General features: G+C 36.0%; 3 protein-coding genes and 1 pseudogene across 3 annotated transcripts; 2 read left to right on the forward strand and 2 right to left on the reverse strand.

Moving 5' to 3' along the window:
- Positions 1 to 3064: 3064 nt before the first annotated feature.
- Positions 3065 to 3965, forward strand: LOC105123391 (basic leucine zipper 43-like). The gene has a single exon (XM_011022966.1). It carries the CDS (start codon positions 3238 to 3240, stop codon positions 3838 to 3840), a length of 603 nt encoding a protein of 200 aa, XP_011021268.1. The 5' UTR covers positions 3065 to 3237; the 3' UTR covers positions 3841 to 3965.
- Positions 3966 to 9017: 5052 nt separating this feature from the next.
- LOC105123398 (Acyl-CoA N-acyltransferases (NAT) superfamily protein) lies at positions 9018 to 10374 on the reverse strand. Its single transcript, XM_011022978.1, has one exon. The coding sequence runs from the start codon at positions 10241 to 10243 to the stop codon at positions 9674 to 9676; it is 570 nt and encodes a 189-aa protein (XP_011021280.1). The 5' UTR covers positions 10244 to 10374; the 3' UTR covers positions 9018 to 9673.
- Positions 10375 to 12121: 1747 nt separating this feature from the next.
- LOC105123407 (6-phosphogluconate dehydrogenase, decarboxylating 1-like) lies at positions 12122 to 14355 on the forward strand (annotated as a pseudogene).
- Positions 14356 to 15888: 1533 nt separating this feature from the next.
- On the reverse strand, positions 15889 to 16482 carry LOC105128152 (uncharacterized). Its single transcript, XM_011029691.1, has 2 exons — positions 16069 to 16482; positions 15889 to 15924 (listed from the first exon to the last, which is right to left on the reverse strand). The coding sequence occupies exons 1-2, from the start codon at positions 16480 to 16482 to the stop codon at positions 15889 to 15891; spliced, it is 450 nt and encodes a 149-aa protein (XP_011027993.1).
- Between the last annotated feature and the right edge of the window lie 2571 nt (positions 16483 to 19053).

Genomic DNA, 19053 nt, shown 5'->3' on the forward strand with positions numbered 1-19053 from the left:
AGCAGGGAGCATGATCTGTTGTTTCAATTCAATGTGTTACCCTCCCAAAAATGATGCTTGGGCACCATATGTAGCTTTTAAATCCAGTCCCCTTCCGTACCTAGCACTTATAGTCATTTTGACGGTGCCTTCTCTTTCCGTGTCTGCGTTTCAGCTATGGCTATATGTTTAGACTAGGAATGAATAGATGGGGGATTCGTAATTGTGGATAAGAAAAACAAGTTGCAGCAGCTATATTGGTTGCTGATGATATCTTTTTTCTGTTTTTGTTGTTTTCCTATTAATTGGTAGGACCCTGAATTAAGCCTTCTCCAATATGTTCAATGATTAATCAAATCAAAGCATCTTCATGAATTTTATTCTTGTGTGGGTTTGCATAGTGTTGTTCTGTGCATTCTTTGGCATTTCCTGAGGGTTTATCATGCAAAATGTGATTTGATGGATCTATTGATAACAAGGCACTTTCTTATTTTTCCCTGTAGCATCGTAACAAAAACAGCATGAGATACGATAGCGGTGCAGGCAATATTATGAAAATGTATAATATGAACTGATTCTGCTAGAGTAATGATCGTGTATGTTATACAGGCCTAACCTTACCAATGACACCCTGCACTAAATGCTCCTCTGCAACGATTCGGGTCTAAAAAGGATGCAGGTTCTAATTCTGATGCTTCCTTTTGTTCCATGATCTCTTTTAAGAGAGGTGAACCTGGAAAATCATATCTAAAAGGACAAGATTTGTCCTCTGATCTCTTTTAACATTCATTTGCTGCATCTTGTACTTGATGAGATTATGGCTGGCATGCCGTTCACCTTCCAGAAATAGCATGTACTAGGCACTCACATTTATCAATTGTAGCCATGGAACATCTTAGTTTTGTGTCGCTTTTACCACATAACTTGCCTTCGGTCTATCATGTCTTGTCCAACTTGGTTTGGCAGGCTTTACATGGTATAAACAAGATTTTCACCCTCCTTTTCTTTGCAGAAAATGTTTTATTTACAAATTGAGTGTCTGAATTGGTTCAGCTACTGAATGTCAAATCCATTACGGTAAATCACAACTAAATGGCTGCTTTAGCTTCATATTTTCCATTTTTGTGGCTATAAGCAAAAGTAGCACATTGATCGCAAATCAAAAGCAAGGGGCGTGATCAGTACTTTTTTCTTGTCTCTCTACTTGCACCATGTCATTCTTGCACTAAATACACAACCAAAAGTAAAACTACCATATTCCATATACTAAGGACAGTCACTAGTGGCTCCCATCACATCCCAAACAAATTAAGTTCAGCAAGGAAAGCGGGACTTTTTTTCATGTTCTGTTTTTCTTACCTCTTTTTCAGCTTTTGAATGCACGATCTTGTAGAAATAGCAAGTAACTTTGGCAGGTTGCAAGAGAAATGCAAGTTCAGGGGCAAAAAAAGAAAAAAAAACAGTATCCATCACCAAGCTTAATAATTAATGAGGGGATTGCCAAATCTATTAGCAGCTTAATTTTCAGATCATGGAAATGCATCATGCACATTGACCAATACGCAGCCACTGAAAGTTTCACAAAGAAACAAATAATCGGCTGCCCCATGATGACCAAACACAAGTTGAGCTTTGCCTTCTGTGGATGTGTTCCATGAAATATCATTGTTTAATTTATCATCCCTAACTTTTATTCTGATCTAGAAAAGAATTTAAGAGCTGAAAGGAAGTTGAAGTGAAGTTCCATAGTGGGGGATCATCTAAACTGAGCATAGTTTATTGCAGAAACTAAAGAGAGAGGGATTAATGGAATATTCAGCACTGTTAAACAAATAGCATACACACACTTGCGTTTGCAAGTTGCTGCCTCTAAGATTTGTTAAGACTTTTTTGATCTAATCTTCTTTAATAATATTAATCTTCTTGATATTATAGTCCAAACCGGTGGGCCAGAAGGAGATGTAGATGAGAAGCCGGGCATATGATAAATAAGAAAAAAGAAAAAAAAGAGCTCTAATGTATATGCATGCCCTAGTGCTGAGGTTTCAAGAAAGAATGCCAGAAATTTATATTCTTGAAGAGGCACATATTCCCCAACATCACGATGATGCAAGTGAACTGCTCTACAGTTGGACTGTTGTCTAGTTACTGATAAACGCAATGTCTCCCCGCTAGTAATAAGGTCCTAATAAAACACATGGTTTAAGACCTTGAAGAAAAAACAAAAAATAATGAAGTCCATTGACTTTCCTCTTCCTTATCATGTAGGCAAACTGTTCGGTTGACATTGCTATAGTTCAATTTTGACATTGGACAATCAATATCACCAAGGCTATGGCTTCAACGACTCGTGTTTTTTGCCTTGACAAAACAATACAAGATTAAGAGGAACCTGGGCAGGGTATTTCTTTGCCCGAAGGCTCAGTTTCCATAAAAAGCTTTAGAAAGAAAAATGAAAAGGATGGGATTTAGGTACTTGATGTTAACTAATCGATAATCCCCCTCTGATGGACCCTCTAATCCCAAATTGCAAGTGCTGAACGAGTCATCAAAATATAATTAATTAAAAAAACAGAAACAAAATGGTCATATAAACTCAGTAGTATTGTTTAACCTACTTACCTTTTAAACTGAACTTCCTTGCGTCATAGAGCATGAGTTATTGTTATTGGCTGGTGGAGTTATAAGTTCCAGTAGGGCACTGAAATTGTCCTGGCTTATGAGGAAAACCTTCTTTGAGATTGACTTAAAACATCATTTCTCTCCTTCCTTCTTATTATTATTATTCCAAAGCATTCACTTTTAAATAATCACATTCCCCGCATCATCAACTTTTCTGTAGCAAGCATCATATCTCAGCCAAATGATTATCCAAACGATCAAATTTCTATGATTGCATTATCAGTTGCATATACACATACATAAATAGCAAGCACACATGCATATAATAGCATGTGTCAACATCTCATTACCTGGTCTGAAGACAGCATCCACTTGCCTTTAGGAGATTATAAGTGGATGTGTGCATTTCTATCCTTAAATATGCATACATGAGATAACAAGATTTATGTTACCATTCACAATAATTGTTTTAAATTCTGCTCTGTGAGCTACTGATACTGTTAATACATGTTGCTGAAATTGGCCCACCTCATTAGCCTTTTCTCAACTATAAAACCCCTCCAATCCTCATGATGTTCTTCATTACCACAATCTCCGATTACAAACCCTTGAAGTATCTTCTCAAGAATTCTAGCCATGCTTCCAGGCGAGCTCACAGGAATTCACTATATAGCACCTGATCAAAGCCTGATTCCATTCCCGGCTAATTTCGGCATGATGCAACAAAGCAGCATACCAGCCTTCCATTTCAACAGACTCTTGAACAACTTGCAGAGCTCATCGTTCCCTCAACCGGTTCGTGAATTCACTCCACAGTCCTCAAGTCTCAGCAACAACTCAACTTCAGATGAATCTGAGGAGCACCAACTCAGCATCATCGACGAGAGGAAGCAGCGGAGAATGATTTCCAATAGAGAGTCTGCTCGCAGGTCAAGGATGAGGAAACAGAAGCACCTAGATGAGCTATGGACTCAGGTAGTTCGGCTGCGAACTGAGAACCACAATCTCATAGACAAGCTGAATCATGTGTCTGAGTGTCATGACCGGGTTCTTCAAGAGAATGCACGGCTCAAAAACGAAGCTTCTGATCTTCGCCAAATGGTTACTGACCTGCAAATTGGCAGCCCTTACACTGCCACTGCTTTAAGGGATCTTGCAGAGGTCCCCTGCAACACAGCCCATGTCAGATCTAAATCCTCAAACCAATCTGTCACTAGTTCTGTAGACTTGCTTCATTGAAAACAAGAGATCTTTTGCCATTATAATATCTACTTCATGTTCCTTCTGTTTGAGATGATTATCGATGTTAACTTTAGCTTCCATCTGCAATAACAGCTTTCTAACCATTCGCCTCCTTGGCTTCATTACCATCTTGCACATTCCTTAAAACAATCAATTCCTTTTATATTACTTGCAATCAATCTTCTTCCCGCGTATGCATTAGTGCAACAAGCAAACAAAATCACTACTTGAAAATGATATATCCAAAGGGTCCATTAGGAACATATAAAAGACTAATAATGCCTGAACGACTTTTATCATTAACTTAAGAACCCATCAAAGTTTAATCGAGTCAACCAGAATCATTAATCGCACATGAACTCGACAAAACCTAAGAATGGAAAATCAAGGAAAGAAAAATAAATGAGAAACAAATAATGATTTCTGACGTTACAAATTTTTGTTTCATTCACTGTAACAGTAAGCAATACTTTTCTCAGGTGTACTTAAAAATGATGAAGAACCAAGAAATTCCTGCCAGTGGTGGACCTTGTCAGAACAGTTTCCGTTCACGCCGAGCCAAAGGGAGGTCCCATAGCTAGGTCAAGTATTGCTCACGATAGCAGGGGCAATAAGACAAATGGTGGTGGAGGTGCTGGTGGTAGTGACTAATCTCACAAATAACAACTACTTGTAGAAACGTTTGAAAAGGCTATCCACTAAAACGCCCTCAAACAGTTCAAGTACTATTCGTAGCTTTTTGTGAGGACATCGTTGCCCTGCCTAACTTGGTTTTGCCCGAGTAGAGTTTACATAGTTTTCTCATCAATAGTGGAGCCTTTGCTTCAGGTGTTGTTTGCGATGGTTCCTTTCTGTAATAATGGCATATACAGCTACATCAGCAAGTCTGTCTATTCCTCGCATCCTGTCTTTCTTCTTTTTTTGCATAAGGTTCTGTTCCTATAGATAAAGGACATAAATGAAACGTGCCCTGACTCTAATCCTGACGAATATATGAGGTGATGTTAGTACCATGATGGTTTCATGGTTGACTTGAACAAAATCAACCGCATATTTTGACAAAATCTCCATTGTGCTGGATTTTTTTTCAATCCTTGTGCAGGCTGAAAGGATAATAGCTGATCGCCTAAAAAGTTCCTCTCCATTTAATCAGAAATTCTTCTTCCAAGGTTTTTAAATGAATATTCTAGTTCATGTATTTGTTCTGAACTAATTCAGTGGCTACCTTTGTTTTCCACCTTTTCACAGTGGGTTTGAAAACTATCTAAATCTCAATTTGCAATGAGTTGCAAGTCAATGTGCTTAAAGTTGATGGAGAGCTTTGTTGGCTAATTGGGGAGAAAAATTCAGAGTCCGTAGAGCATCATCATAAGCTAAAAAAAAATAAGAATGCTCAGCAAAATCAATGCAAGTTTAACCGAATCATATAAACCCCGTGATTTTGTATTCTATTTTCCTTTTTCCTTAATTTGCTGTATGAATACTAAATTTACTAGCACTTTCCTTGTCGCATCTTTGCTCCAAGTGTCATGCATCCATATTCTTGCAAGAAATATTAAACATCTTCAACTTACAACTGGAACTGATCTTGGTAAATCAACGAGAGGATAAAACATATACTGGGAAAAGATATATAAATTAGATTGGTGATTGTAATCATCAATCCATATGTTTTTTAATGGTGTTGCCAAATAAATGGCAAACAACAATAGGTGCCCAAATGCACAATCATTATACTAATGCTATTTTATGGTGGAGCAGTGGAAGACATATCACAGTTGGATAATCTGTTATGATAATCTGATCAATTCAAAACTGTGAGTTCATTTCTGCCATTAAATGAAAATGTAAAACTGATTACTACCCAAATATCACTGGTCAAATAAGAGAGTTAAAAACAGAGGGAAAGAAAAATGTGGTGTACGGATCATGGTCCCCTTATATCTTGTGTGTAGATACAGCCTGTATGATCAACCATGGGCCTGCTAATCAAACACTCTACGCTTTGTACCGCAGAATGAGATCATTTCTTGAGTTTTATGGGATCGTTGAAAACCCAGAAGGAATCATGGCCATCTTTATATTCTAAATCAAATATTATATTCTCCAAGCAGAAAGTAACCAGGGTCATCTTTAGTTATGCAACAGCCTAAAATACTCTAAATACCCTAAAACCCAATCCGATGCCAGGATTAATTATTGCTAGCAACTAACAAAAGGGAGCACAAAAACATTTGCAGTTTTAAGGTTTTGTCATGGGAACTAAAAATTTATGATCAAAATGTGCTGCAAATTCCTTAGAGAGAGAGAGAGAGAGAGGGAGAAGAAGTTGGATGGAGATAGTGTTTATTTGCGCGTCTAGATTGTGCTTTGAAAATTTTTAATTTATTTATTTTAAATTAATATTTTTTTATGTTGGTTTTAACATGTTTATATTAAAAATAAAAATAAAATATTAATTTAATATATTTTTAAATAAAAAATTTTAAGAAACTAATCCATACCTCAAAAAAGAAAAAGAAAAAAGGCTTAGAGCTTGCATCAATACCATAAATTTGGTCAAGAAGATGGATGGAGGTGGTAATGAGCCCTAGGAAATAATGGAGTGCACAGAGGACAGAGACATTATTACTGTGGATGAGGAGACATGTTCCATCCCCATCTGAGTAACTAGAAAATGTGTATAAAGATTTTAGGTTTATTTAGAAATGCAGTTATAATTATTTTATAAATAATTTATCATGTTAAAATATATATTAATAATATTTTTTATTTTTAAAAAATTATTTTTGATATTAATATATTAAAATAATATTAAAATATAAAAAATATATTAATTTAAAGTCAATAAAAAATAATAAATAATTTTTTTTTAAATACTTTTAAAACATAAATAAATAGACCTTTCTCACTTGATAATAAGATATCAAGTACCAACAAATATGTGCTACGGGATATGTTACGATTATGCTGTAGCTTTTATTGGTTTTACGGGTACTTAATAATATGATTAAAATATATATTTTTAATTTAAAATTAATTCTTTAAAGTTTTTTTAGATTTTCTAATAAACATTAAAAAATAAAAAATATTATTTTAATATATCTTCTAATAAAATTTTTTAAAATATTCAAAGCTATAAAAAATAAAATGGGAGTAATAAAAGATTCAAAGCTATAATTTTACAAATTTTAGTGCTTTCCAATTTATTTTTATTATTTGAGCTTCTATGTCTCCATTGTTTTCTTAATTACTTATCTCTATTTTTATTTTTTATTTTTTGTGTTTTTTTTCAATTAAATATTTAAATTATTAAAAAAAATTATTATGCGCATGAGAGAAATGGAAACATATCATATTTATTAATTGCTACGAAACTTACTAATCACAAAGTTGAGAAAAAAATGAAAAAAAAAATTGGGGGGTGGTGGAACCGACCATGATTCCAGGTTGGTTCTAGAAAGAAAAAAATGATACTAAAAAACAAAACTTTATCGTCAAGAAAAAAAAAAAGGAATAAAAGAAAACCTCTGAGCTCCAAACTCCAAAAATAAGAGAAACAAGGCCCAAATGGATCCATATGAGACCCGTAGATAATTCATTCAAAAAGGCCCAACACTGCCACTACACTACAGACTGCAACGGGCCCTTCTTCTTCAAAAATCTGGATTGAGTCACGCATCATCATCATCAGGTGTCAAAAACTTTCGCAATTCCCAAAAAAAAAACGTCTCCGTTTAATAAAATTGGATACAGATCTCAGTTTCTTTTACGAAATTCATTCAACTGTTTCCCTCATTTTTCTCGGGGTTCTTTTTCCAAGTAGGACGAATACTACTGAAGACAGGGTAGAAGATGGTGCTGCCGATGGGATTGAGTGTGCCGTGCATAATGGATTTGGTGGTGGCCGGGATTTCCTTGGTGATTGGTTTGGGTTTTTTCGCTTTTATTGCTTGCATTCTTTGTTCTGCTGCTTTCATTTACAACGTCAAGCATGTCTCTTGATTCGTCTTTCCACCATCCAATGGTACTATTACTACGATGCCACCCCCACCCCCATTTCTCTGTTCATCCATTAGGGCTTTTCCTTTTCTCAGTTACTGTGGGTTTTAGACTTCTAATTTAATGGATTTTATTACTTTATTTTGTTCCAATCACATCTTGCAAGATAAATAAATAAACCCAGATGGCAGATAGCATAGCACTGCACTTTAATTTAGTTAAAAGCCATAGAATTAGCAGTAGTTAGAATGCTGAGGATTATCGTCCTCGGTTACGCAACTCCAAAAGATATAAAATTAGGCTGCCTAAGCAGAAGAGAAGACTGGAGTGGGAGATCCTGATATTGGGGATTTGTTATTAATAATATTTCAGGTTTAATTTGTTATTTATTTCTTGATTTTGAGGATTTTGGGTTGCATTCATTTTCATTTATTCTATATGGGACACTATATAAGCCCACTTCCTTCTCTCTCTCTCTCTCTCTCTCTCTCTCTCTCTCTCTCTCTCTCTCTCTCTCTCTCTCTCTCTCTCTCTCTCTCTCTCTCTCTCTCTCTCTCTCTCTCTCTCTCTCTCTCTCTCTCTCTCTCTCTCTCTCTCTCTCTCTCTCTCTCTCTCTCTCTGTGTGTGTGCATATATATATATATATATATATATCTCTCTCTCTCTCTCTCTGTTTGTGTGCATATATATATATATATCACATTTTACGTACATTTTTTCCTAACAGCATAATTTTAAACATATTGATGAAAAGTAATGGCTTAAATTTTCCTTCTATTGTTTAGGTGTTTCTACTTTCTAACGAAGCGTTGCGGATACAATGTTGATGACTCGTTTCTTGCTGAAGCTGCTGCTTTGTGAATGTTGTATACATGAGCAGCACAGCGACAGTGTGCTCTTGTGTTCTTGCTTTGGCGCACTTGTTTTTATCAAAGATCCCTTTAATTCCTCGTGTTTAATAATAAAGGATAAATTTGGTTAATTCCCTCTTCAACTGTTGTGTTCATCTTGTTTACTGCGAATTTGTTTGGTATATGCATTTTCTGCCCAGCATGTTCTTGAAAAGGGAAGGGCATAGCTGCGCTTTTTGCATGGATCAGACATGTGATCTGATTTTTATTTTTATTTTTTTGGAACTCCCTGCTTTAATGGCTTGTCTTATGCTCAAACCATGTCAAAACACTTTTCATATGAATAATACGGTCTCTGGCCTAATTACCTTATCTTTTCTGTTAAGATAGGGTTACAATTTCATGTATCATATATGATATACCCTCAATCCCAAAAGAAAAGGGAGCAGGTTTGGTCGATAAGAATCAAAGTCAAATAGATTGCAATCTCAAAGACAAGCTAGCATAACCTGAGCTAAGCATGACTCACCTGGACTTGCCTCGTTTCTGATTTTGGGTTTACCTTGTCCAGCAGTGTTATGACGAACCGCGTTTATTTCAACCCCAGCATTCACTGTTTCTTCCTTTGCCTTCGGTTCAAATTTTTTGATAAATAGCAAGAGGCAGTGAAAATCTGGAATTGCGCTATTGACTACATGAATTCACATCCATACACAAACTCTGCACTGACTCCTTTATGTTCAGTCACAGGTTCTACTTACAAGCTGAGGATTTGATCCAAATTTGAGCTTTGAGATTTCTCTTTCCAGAACAATCATCGTATATATGCCTCTCCACTATAGGGAGATGTAATACTAGCAAAAAATTCAAATCAAAATGGAACACAGATCATCATAACTATCACCAGAACAAAACCAACCCGGAAAAAAAAAAAAAAACACTCTAGAACGACAATAGCGAAGTGAATTGAATTAAAATTATCTCTTGCTATTCTTTTTTCTTGAGTACACCATCCCTTTAATCCCATCAGGATCTGCCACAAACCCCAAAGGCCTGTAAAATCCGAGAACCCGAGGCTCCGAATACAAAGCGATATTAATAATACCCTTCTCTAACAACTCCTCCATCAACCTCTCCATTACAGCTTTCCCTAACCCAATCCCTTGAAAAGATGGGTCAACCACAACATCCCAAATAATAGCATTGAAAACACCATCACCGGTTGCTCTAGCAAATGCAACTGGCTTCTGGGTCTTCTTGTACTCCACCCACAAAAGAGAGTTTGTGTTCTCCAACGCCAGCCTGATCTTTTGCGGGTCCCGTCTGGGGAATCCAACCGCTACGAAGACCTTGTTGAGGTGGTCCAAATTGAGGTCTGCAATCTCGCGGTGGAGGTTGAAGCCTCGGGATTCCAGGTCCTCGTCGGAGATGGAGAATTTGTTGGTTATGGCAGTTGAAATGGCGGCATTTAGTGGAGGGAGGGGATGGGAGGTTTTGAGATGTAGAGGAGGGAGTGGAGTGGAGGTTAGGCCCCGTAAAGGAAACATTTTATTTCTCTCTTTTGTTTCAATTTGGAGTATTCTTTTGAGATTTTGCAGCTCAGGGAGGGTTTCTTCGGCTTCCGTTTTGGATTAAAAGGATCTTGCATTTTGGTTTGTTGGGTGGAATATGTGGTTGTTATTGACCGTTATCTTCCTAGTAGTTTGCGCGGGATAATATCGTCAGTCCGGTGCGGTAAAATCTTAACGGGTGAGGTTTAACCCAAAAGTGTTTTGGGCTTTGAAGAAGTTCAGAGCCTAATCCTATATCGACTTGAGCCCAAGTATACTCCTGAAGTTTAAGTCGCAAACCAATTATAAATTGCTTTATATCTGTTTGTCGTTTAATTGTGTTTTTAAATTTGTTTTAACCACAAATGACTTCAGATTTAAATCAATACCAAAAAAATGATTAGTAAACTAAATTTTAAAGGGTAGTTGGTAGTATGGTAGTGATTTTTTTTAGAATATTTTTATTTGAAAATACATTAAAATAATATTTTTATTTGAAAATATATTAAATATCAATATATTAAATAAAAAACATATAAAAAATTGATTTTAAATAAAAAACAAATCTTAAAATTTACCCTCCCAGTTTGTCTGAAATGCCATACCAAATATTAATAAGTGGAAAGTCGAAGGTTACGAGGCATTGTTTTTGTCGCCCAACCATCTCAACTACCAATGGGTTGTCTCTAATATGCTTGACATTACACACCTGCCCTTGGTGATGATTTTGTGTGGTATGAAAATATTATATAATATGATTGCTAATGTGACAAATTATAGTATAAAGTATCCACCAAGAAAAACACCTATATTTTATAAAGCATAAAGTGGTGTGCTCGGAAGTTGGAATGTGATTATGTTTGCCAAAACTACTTACCCTTCTAGCAATATTTGCCTCTTTCGTACATTATTTCTAGATTCCAACATGTTTGCATTGGTAACCTAGTATGTCACTGGGTTACAAAGGACATAACACAACAACAAACGTGTTAATAATCATCATGGGTTATTCTTTATGATTGAATTTTTATGTGATCATGTACCATTAATTTTCCAAAGAAGAAAGAAATTGTTTCATGTTCAAGAATTTATTCCCCAGTCAATCTTTAATTGATTGATATTTGAGATCAAACATTAGTTCGTGCTTAATTTTCGATTAAATTGGACTAATAAAAAAATGGTTTCTTAGAAACTTTCTTAAACACCACCATACATTTCTTTCATTATATGCGTGCAAAATCAAATGGGTTCCCCTCGCAGGCAACTACTATTTATTTTTATTTTTATTATTGTATCAAGTTGAGCATAAAAATGGAAAGCTTACAGGCAACACCAATATTAGAGAATAGTTTAAGCAAGATAATATCAAAAAATTAATTTAATTAGATAAAATTTTAAAATTTTATTATATTATTTTTTAATATATCTTTTAAAACACTCGAAGCAAGACCAATAGTAGAGAATAGTTTAAGCAAGATAATATATTTTATCTAATTAAATTATTTTTTAATATATCTTTTAAAATGAAAGGTTTTTTACTTGAAACTTGTATAGGTATATATTATTTTATATTTAATTTTTTAAAATAAATAAAAATAATTAAACTTAAATTCATAATATGATCGAAGTTCTAATATTATATTAAATAATTAATTTAAATTAATAATTTAAATTTTTAAATATAATTTTAAAAATATAATTTATCATATTACCTGCTATGTAAAAAACAAAGAAACTGAGGAGGTTAAATGCAAATATGAAACAGTTCATCCATTTGAAAATCAAGCCAATAAAGTCCACCCCACAGGTAAGAAAAACCGAACCGAAGCCTCCATGCTAGGAGCTATAAGAATTAAGAAAGATACCCAAATTTGATCCAATTCTTTCGTTTCGTGCTTCCAAACAAGCAGCCGCGCTTCACTTTTCTGGGTTTCTTTCTGTCATTTTCATGGTATATTTACTCCCACTTCTGAAAGTTTTCTTCTTTTTTTTTTTTCTTTCTGTAATTTATTTATCTTCGGATTTGATCATATCCATCTGGGTTTTCTTTCTTATGCCTTGCTGCTCTCTCTTTTTTTTAATTGCCTTGTGTAGTTTTGCGAGATGTATAACATCCTTCTTGTTGAATCTGTTTCATGCACTCACTCAACATTAGTTGCCCATGTTGTTGTGCGAGACTTGGTTTTCGACCGCTGCATGTGTTGTTATGCAAAACTTGTTGAAAGTTGGTTTCATTTAAGCTGCAAGTTCATGAGTAAGTTTACATTTATCTGGCTGAACTCCGTAGAAAAGTAGCGGTCTTTTTAGTAATACCTGAAGGCACAAAGTATTTTTTATTTTGTTGTTACTGAAGGTACAATTTTGAGAATGAAGTTAGTAGTCCTTTTTAATCGTCGCATTTAGCCTTTTACTATCAATTTTTGATATGTTTTCTTCTAAGCTTTCTGGATATTTTTTCTTATGCAAACCAATTGTGAAAGTATGATTACAGGTTTCCATCTGCCGAAACTGAATCCAATGTTTGAGCATGAAACTTGATATGGCTCCCCTGACCAGAATTGGCCTTGCTGTCATGGGTCAAAATCTTGCCCTCAATATTGCTGAGGAAGGATTTTCTATTCCTGTTTATAATCGGACCACCTTAAAAGTTGATGAGCCAGTTGAACGAGCCAGCAGGAGGGAGATCTTCCCTTATATGGTTTCCATGATCCTGAATCCTTTGTTAAGTCAATCCAAAAACCTCGTGTGATGATCATGTTTGTTAAGGCCGGTGCCCCTGTCGACCAAACCATCAAAACACTGTCAATTTACATGGAGAAAGTATCATAGATGGTGGTAATGAATGGTATGAGAACACTGAGAGGAGGGAGAAAGCCTTGGCTGAATTGGGTTTGCTTTATCTTGAATGGGAGTTTCAGGTGGTGAAGATGGTGCTCGGCATGGACCATCTTTAATGCCAGGTGATTCCTTTGAGGCCTATAAACACATAGACGATATCCTTCTTAAGGTGGCTGCTCAAGTTCCTGATAGTGATCCTTGTGTCACATATTGGCAAAGGAGGATCTGGCAATTTTGTTAAGATGGTTCACAATGGCATAGAATATGGTGAAATGCAGCTGATTGCAGAGGCCTATGATATTCTGAAATCAGTTGGGTAGCTCACCAATGAGGAACTATGCCAGGTTTTCTCTGAATGGAACAAGGGGGAGCTGCTGAGTTTCTTGATTGAGATCACTGCAGATATATTTGGAATTAAGGATGACAAGGGAGAGGGATATTTGGTTGACAAGGTATTGGATAAAACTGGCATGAAGGGTACTGGTAAGTGGACGGTTCAGCAAGCTGCTGAGTTGTCAGTTGCTGCTCCCACTATAGCGTCATCCTTGGATGGAAGATTCCTCAGTGGCCTGAAGGAAGAAAGAGTTGAAGCCGCAAAAGTCTTCAAATCAAGCGACATCAGAGACATGCTAGCTGACCAAGTCGTGGATAAGAAGAAATTGATCCATGATGTGAGACAAGCACTATATGCGTCCAAAATATGCAGCTATGCCCAGGTTATGAACTTGATACGTGCAAAGAGTGCTGAAAAGGGATGGATTTGAAACTGGGGCAGTTAACAAGGATTTGGAAGGGTGGTTGCATGCTGTCTTCTTGGACCGTATCAAGAAAGCTTGTAATAGAAACCCAAACCTGCCTAATCTTCTTATGGATCCAGAATTTGCAAAAGAAATTATTGAGAGACAATCTGCTTGGAGAAGAGTTGTATCCATTGCTATCAACTCTGGTATCAGCACCCCTGGTATGTCTTCTAAACGCATACAGGAGATCCAAGCTGCCTGCTAATTTAGTCCAAGCTAACGAGATTATTTTGAAGCACATACATATGAGAGGATTGATATAGGTGGATCCTTCCATATTGAGTGGTTTAAAATTGCTGAACAGCCAAAGATCTAAAGTTTACTTTTCTCTCAGTGGTGATATAGCGATCTGCCTTGGTGACTACTTGTCATAAAACCTAATAATATTGTCTTTGTGGCTTAAAATGAGTATATTTATTTTGTTGTCTTGCACCGATATTATCTCACAGAGTTTAAGGCATTTTAATTCTACTCAATTGCTTGGAACTCGGGTAGCAGGTCCAGCTGCCTTCCTCATTTTATTTTAAAGGATTCAACCTTCTACTTAGATGACCCTTCTGCAATATAATAAGATCATTCTATTTTCCTTTGGCTTCAAAAGAGCTGTATTCCATTTGAATTATAAGGTACATATCGCAGAATGCAAGCCTATACCAATTCATACACCTTGTGTGGATGCTTTTTCTTTGATCATCCTTTTCTAAAGTTTAACTAAAATCGGTAGACCTTTATTTCTCAACGTTCTCAGAACACACAGGATTTTCTATATGTTCTGTCACTTGCGTCCTAGCAATGCAATTATGTCACAGCTGGGTTACCATGTCCTAGATGCCCTTAAAGTCCATTGGGTTAAAATACTGACTTTTGATTAGATTCATAGCTGCTACAAAGAGTGGTGAATTGCAGGGTGCACCCGCTCGCTCTTAAACCCAACGTAGATAGAGTACTACTCATACAATAATGGGTGGTTTTTCATGAGACTACTGGTATGTTGGCTTTAGGTGGCATTGTTTGCGACAGATGCCCTCGTAATATTTTTCATTGAGGTCTGAGGATTGCCACTTACCCTTTCCAAAACAAAGCTTGTGAAAGGAGGAATTGAATCAAGTATCCTTCGATGCTTGGCAAATATTGTCAACCGTGCCATTCATTTGTCTGGCTATTTCGATTATCAATCATGAAGTACTAACTTAAATTCCTCCGGGAAGAATTTCTATACGTCATTAAATCTTCTGGGTCGGAAGGTGGGGGTCACTGTTCTACTTTGTTTTCTTTAACTTCTTCCCCTTGAAAAATAAAATAAAAAAAATACATGGTGTTTACTCATTTCTCGCCTCACGGGTTTAAAATCTGGAACTTCCTTTTTGTTGGCATTCCTTTTCTCCATTTCGTTATTTTAAGGATTAAATTCTTCTTTATTCTCAGTTCTTTTACCTCTAGTCTTGGTATGGAATCATGACACCCTCAACACTTGAACCAGTCTTGGTAAAGCTATGTCTTAGTTTTACTACGTGAACTTTCATTTTCCGTTATGCTATATATAGAGTTAAATTTAATCTATTTTTGCAAACATTGCTTGTGGTTGCAATTCCGTAGGGGGATAGATTTTTGGTTTTTGTTCCGGGGAGCTAAACTCAAACTTTCTGTTTGGGAACCATTACATGTAGATATGTTAAGAGTTTTTATGGGAACCATGTTTCTTTGATCCCTAGGATCGGCAAGGGCTCCCTGCTGCTCTGTTACTATGTGTACTACACCAGGGAGAGACACGGCCGCACTCGGCACTTAGGCTGTCTGCGTGCCCTGAATCTTATTCTTCCTGGAGGAAGAAGTGAGTAATGAAGTCTTCGTGCATATATGTTACCCACGCAACACATTTGCATATTTCTAAAATCTACCCCAGCTTTGTAATCACCATTTACATTTCCAAGAGTCGAAGTTCAACTTTCTAGGAAAGGGACAGAGACCAACTTCACAGTGGAATTCAGGAATTCCGAAACAAAGTTACAAAGGCATGGAGCGTGCTTTCCTTGGAGACATCTGAAGAACATCAGCGCACAAAAATTTGCTACATTTCTAGGAAAAATAAAAGACAGACAAAGAGAGTATATCTCTTACTTTACTTGCAGACATCTGAGAGAGTATATCTCTTATTCTAATGGTTTAAGTAGTTGATTTTCTTACCTTGGTTCCACTTTGCACATGATCATGACTAGCAGCACTGTTTGCCTTCAGCACTGATACTTCCTTTTTTACTGTGGTCCTTGCTCCATCTCTTCGCTTCTCTTGCCTGTGAAGTTTTTCTTTCGATGAATATTTGGTAGTTGCATTCTTAAAAGGACCTTTGTTAATGCTTCCCTCGTTGATCCTGCATAGAAGTTCAGAATGACTTGGACCAGAAGAGGCATCTGAGGCCATAGAGTCATCACTCTCATAATTACCTTCTCTGCAATCACCTTGTTTATTCTTGCTATCATCATTGTCATCATCGAAGTTGTTTTCTTTGATGGGGGAGGCAATATAGCTTGTCCACCCAGACTCGCTGCCACTAGTCCCACTACACTCCTCTTTGCATCCTAGGGTTTGGGAAAACTCCATTAGTATAGCTATCTGGAGGAGTAGAATGGAAAAGAAAAGCACAACACAACAAACTTTAAGAAGAGGTGGCAAGGAAGTGGCTAGAGAAGTGGTTATAGCATTCAATAACCAATATCGCTTGGAAAATCACTTATAACTTTTTCTCTCTAACCCATATGTGATTTCCAAGCATAGAATAGAAGTATAGTTTTGAAATTCAGTTTAGCTAATAGGTCAACCTAAGACTCGAGTGAATTTTTAATTAAAATTAAGCTGGATGAAGAAAAAAAAAGGAAAAAAAAATCTGATGTGACCTAATGATCCAATTAATCCAATTAAAAATTTAGTAAAATCTGATGTGACCTAGTGATCCAATTAATCCAATTAAAAATTTAGTTGCAATTCATTGATTTTATTTTACTAAAATAATATCATTTTAATTTTTAAAAAATTAATCTAAATAACTTGATAATTCAGTTAAAACTTGAGAACCGGACCGTGTACCAAGCCGACCATCAGCCGAGATACGAGAACTATGAACAGAAGAGATTCCTCACAGGTACGTCAAACCTTCATTGTCGAATTGCCAAGCAACTTTCACCACCTGTCAATCCTAGTATCATTATTTCTCTGCCTTAAATTACTAGAAGACAGGTTAGGGAGATAAACAATGGGATTCAGTCTGATAAAATAGAGCAAAAATTCAAGTTCTTAAATTGATGAAGTGGGCAGGACTCTTGCTTATCAGACCTTTCTCCTGAGAAAATACCCCTTGTTTCTCTGACCAATTCATAAAATAAAGAGCAGCACTCAAGCAGGGCAATATAGATGTGCCCCACTCCACAAACACAGAGGGTGAATATGAGACCCCTTTTAATAAATAGGCTATAACAGTCCCTGTTACTATGCCTATAAGTTCCACAACTTCAATCCAATGTCTTGTCATAGGCAACGAGGAGCAGCCTTTTCTTGTGTAAAATGCAGAGAACCCAACTATGTTTCGGCAGTTTGTATCAAGATGGATGGGATCAGGTTGGCAAAAGGTCTTTTTGATTTAACTTCTCCTATTCTTATATTGCCATTACCAGTCTCTGCAAAAAGTAGATTTATGTCTTTTGTCTTGCTGGCTGACAATCCTAGGAGAATGTGACAGTAATTATTCTACTACGATTTGAGCATTGGTTTCGCCGATGGTCATCGAGCCTCTCGATTTGAATTAAAAAAAAAAAAAAGGCAAATCAAACGGCCCTGATGACTATCATTGTATCGATGCTAAAGTATCAGCACTGTAGCGACCACATGATGTACAGTGACATGGAAAGAAGCACAAGCAACAGCAGTCCTGCTAGTTGACGAGTGACTATTACTGTTTTGATTGACCTTGTTCCCTCCCCTTTATCATTTTCGCAATTTCACCTTCCTGAATATGTGGCTGATGTAAGACACGCTAAGGTTTTTCACTCTTGTTTCTCTCCTGTGTAATTATACTGATTAAATGTGGCCGGCCCCTGCGTTATTTTCCCGTTGCTTCTCTTTATGGGGATTGCAATTTGACTCATTCTGATTTTCGGGCTCCATGTGATAATATATCTTTGGAAGTTTTCTTTGTAATAACAAGACAACATGGCTTTAGAGATTCATCCCTTTATCTGCATCATCTTTAGAGCAAGGGTAGATAATGTATGGTTTATAACTTGCTCTGTGGTTTTGCTATCCTGGGATCATCATCTTGAATTCACAATTTTCTTGCTGGGCATTAAATCTATCGAGTTTAAGATTTCTTAACCTGTGGTGTTGGTTCTGATAGTGATTTAGGGAGAGGGGCAGGATCAATATGCTGCTGCGGTAGAAATGAGAATATTAGATTAGTAATTTCTCAGAGAATAACATTATTACTTGATATTCTGAGAGTGTATTCTACTTGAGGATGCTATTTCTGAAAAAGAAAAGGAAAAACAATCCCTGCGAGTAATTTCCATCAGCACAACATGTCTGGTGGGGTTGATTTAACACAAGGTTGAATCTAGAAATTTTGTCGGAGAAAACAAGTACTGATTTCAATTATAATCACATGATATGCCCCATGCTTTTATTATGAAATGCCACCTATCCGCGACCTAAAAATAATGTATGTTCCATTTCAATTTAAAAGCAGATTTGACATTTCTATGCAATATGTTACATGATGTGATTCATCTTCGGGAAAACTGCCAGAACGGATCCTCAGACGTGGTTTTGATCGAAACAACATATGATTGAATAGGATAGCAAGGGTTGGATAAGCATTAATAGTTGAGACATGAAGCTGGAATTATTTGATGTTGTTATTTTTTAAAATATTTTTATTTAAAAATATGTTAAAATAATTTTTTTTATTTTTAAAATTTTATTTTTAATGTTAAAATTATCTAGAATTAAAAAAAAATATTTTTTAAATATAAAAACAAACACATTTTTATACTATAAGGAGTGAGATAGGAAGAGGAGTACCATCATCTTTCTTTCTTTTTTTCATTTATTTTTTATTGAAGAAATGAGATTTTTATTTAGTTCATACTAGTTTTTTTTGTCCATACTTCACCACAGGCTGAA

This window comes from Populus euphratica, unplaced genomic scaffold, assembly GCF_000495115.2.
Source record: "Populus euphratica unplaced genomic scaffold, PopEup_1.0 scaffold1.1, whole genome shotgun sequence".
NCBI lineage: Eukaryota > Viridiplantae > Streptophyta > Magnoliopsida > Malpighiales > Salicaceae > Populus > Populus euphratica.

Coding starts and splice junctions, on each gene's coding strand:
- LOC105123391 (XM_011022966.1), top strand. CDS start 3,238: ATGCTTCCAGGCGAGCTCACAGGAATTCACTATATAGCACCTGATCAA.
- LOC105123398 (XM_011022978.1), bottom strand. CDS start 10,243: ATGTTTCCTTTACGGGGCCTAACCTCCACTCCACTCCCTCCTCTACAT.
- LOC105128152 (XM_011029691.1), bottom strand. CDS start 16,482: ATGGAGTTTTCCCAAACCCTAGGATGCAAAGAGGAGTGTAGTGGGACT. Junction 15,925..16,068: donor ATGTGCAAAGTGGAACCAAG/GTAAGAAAATCA, acceptor GATGTTCTTCAG/ATGTCTCCAAGGAAAGCACG.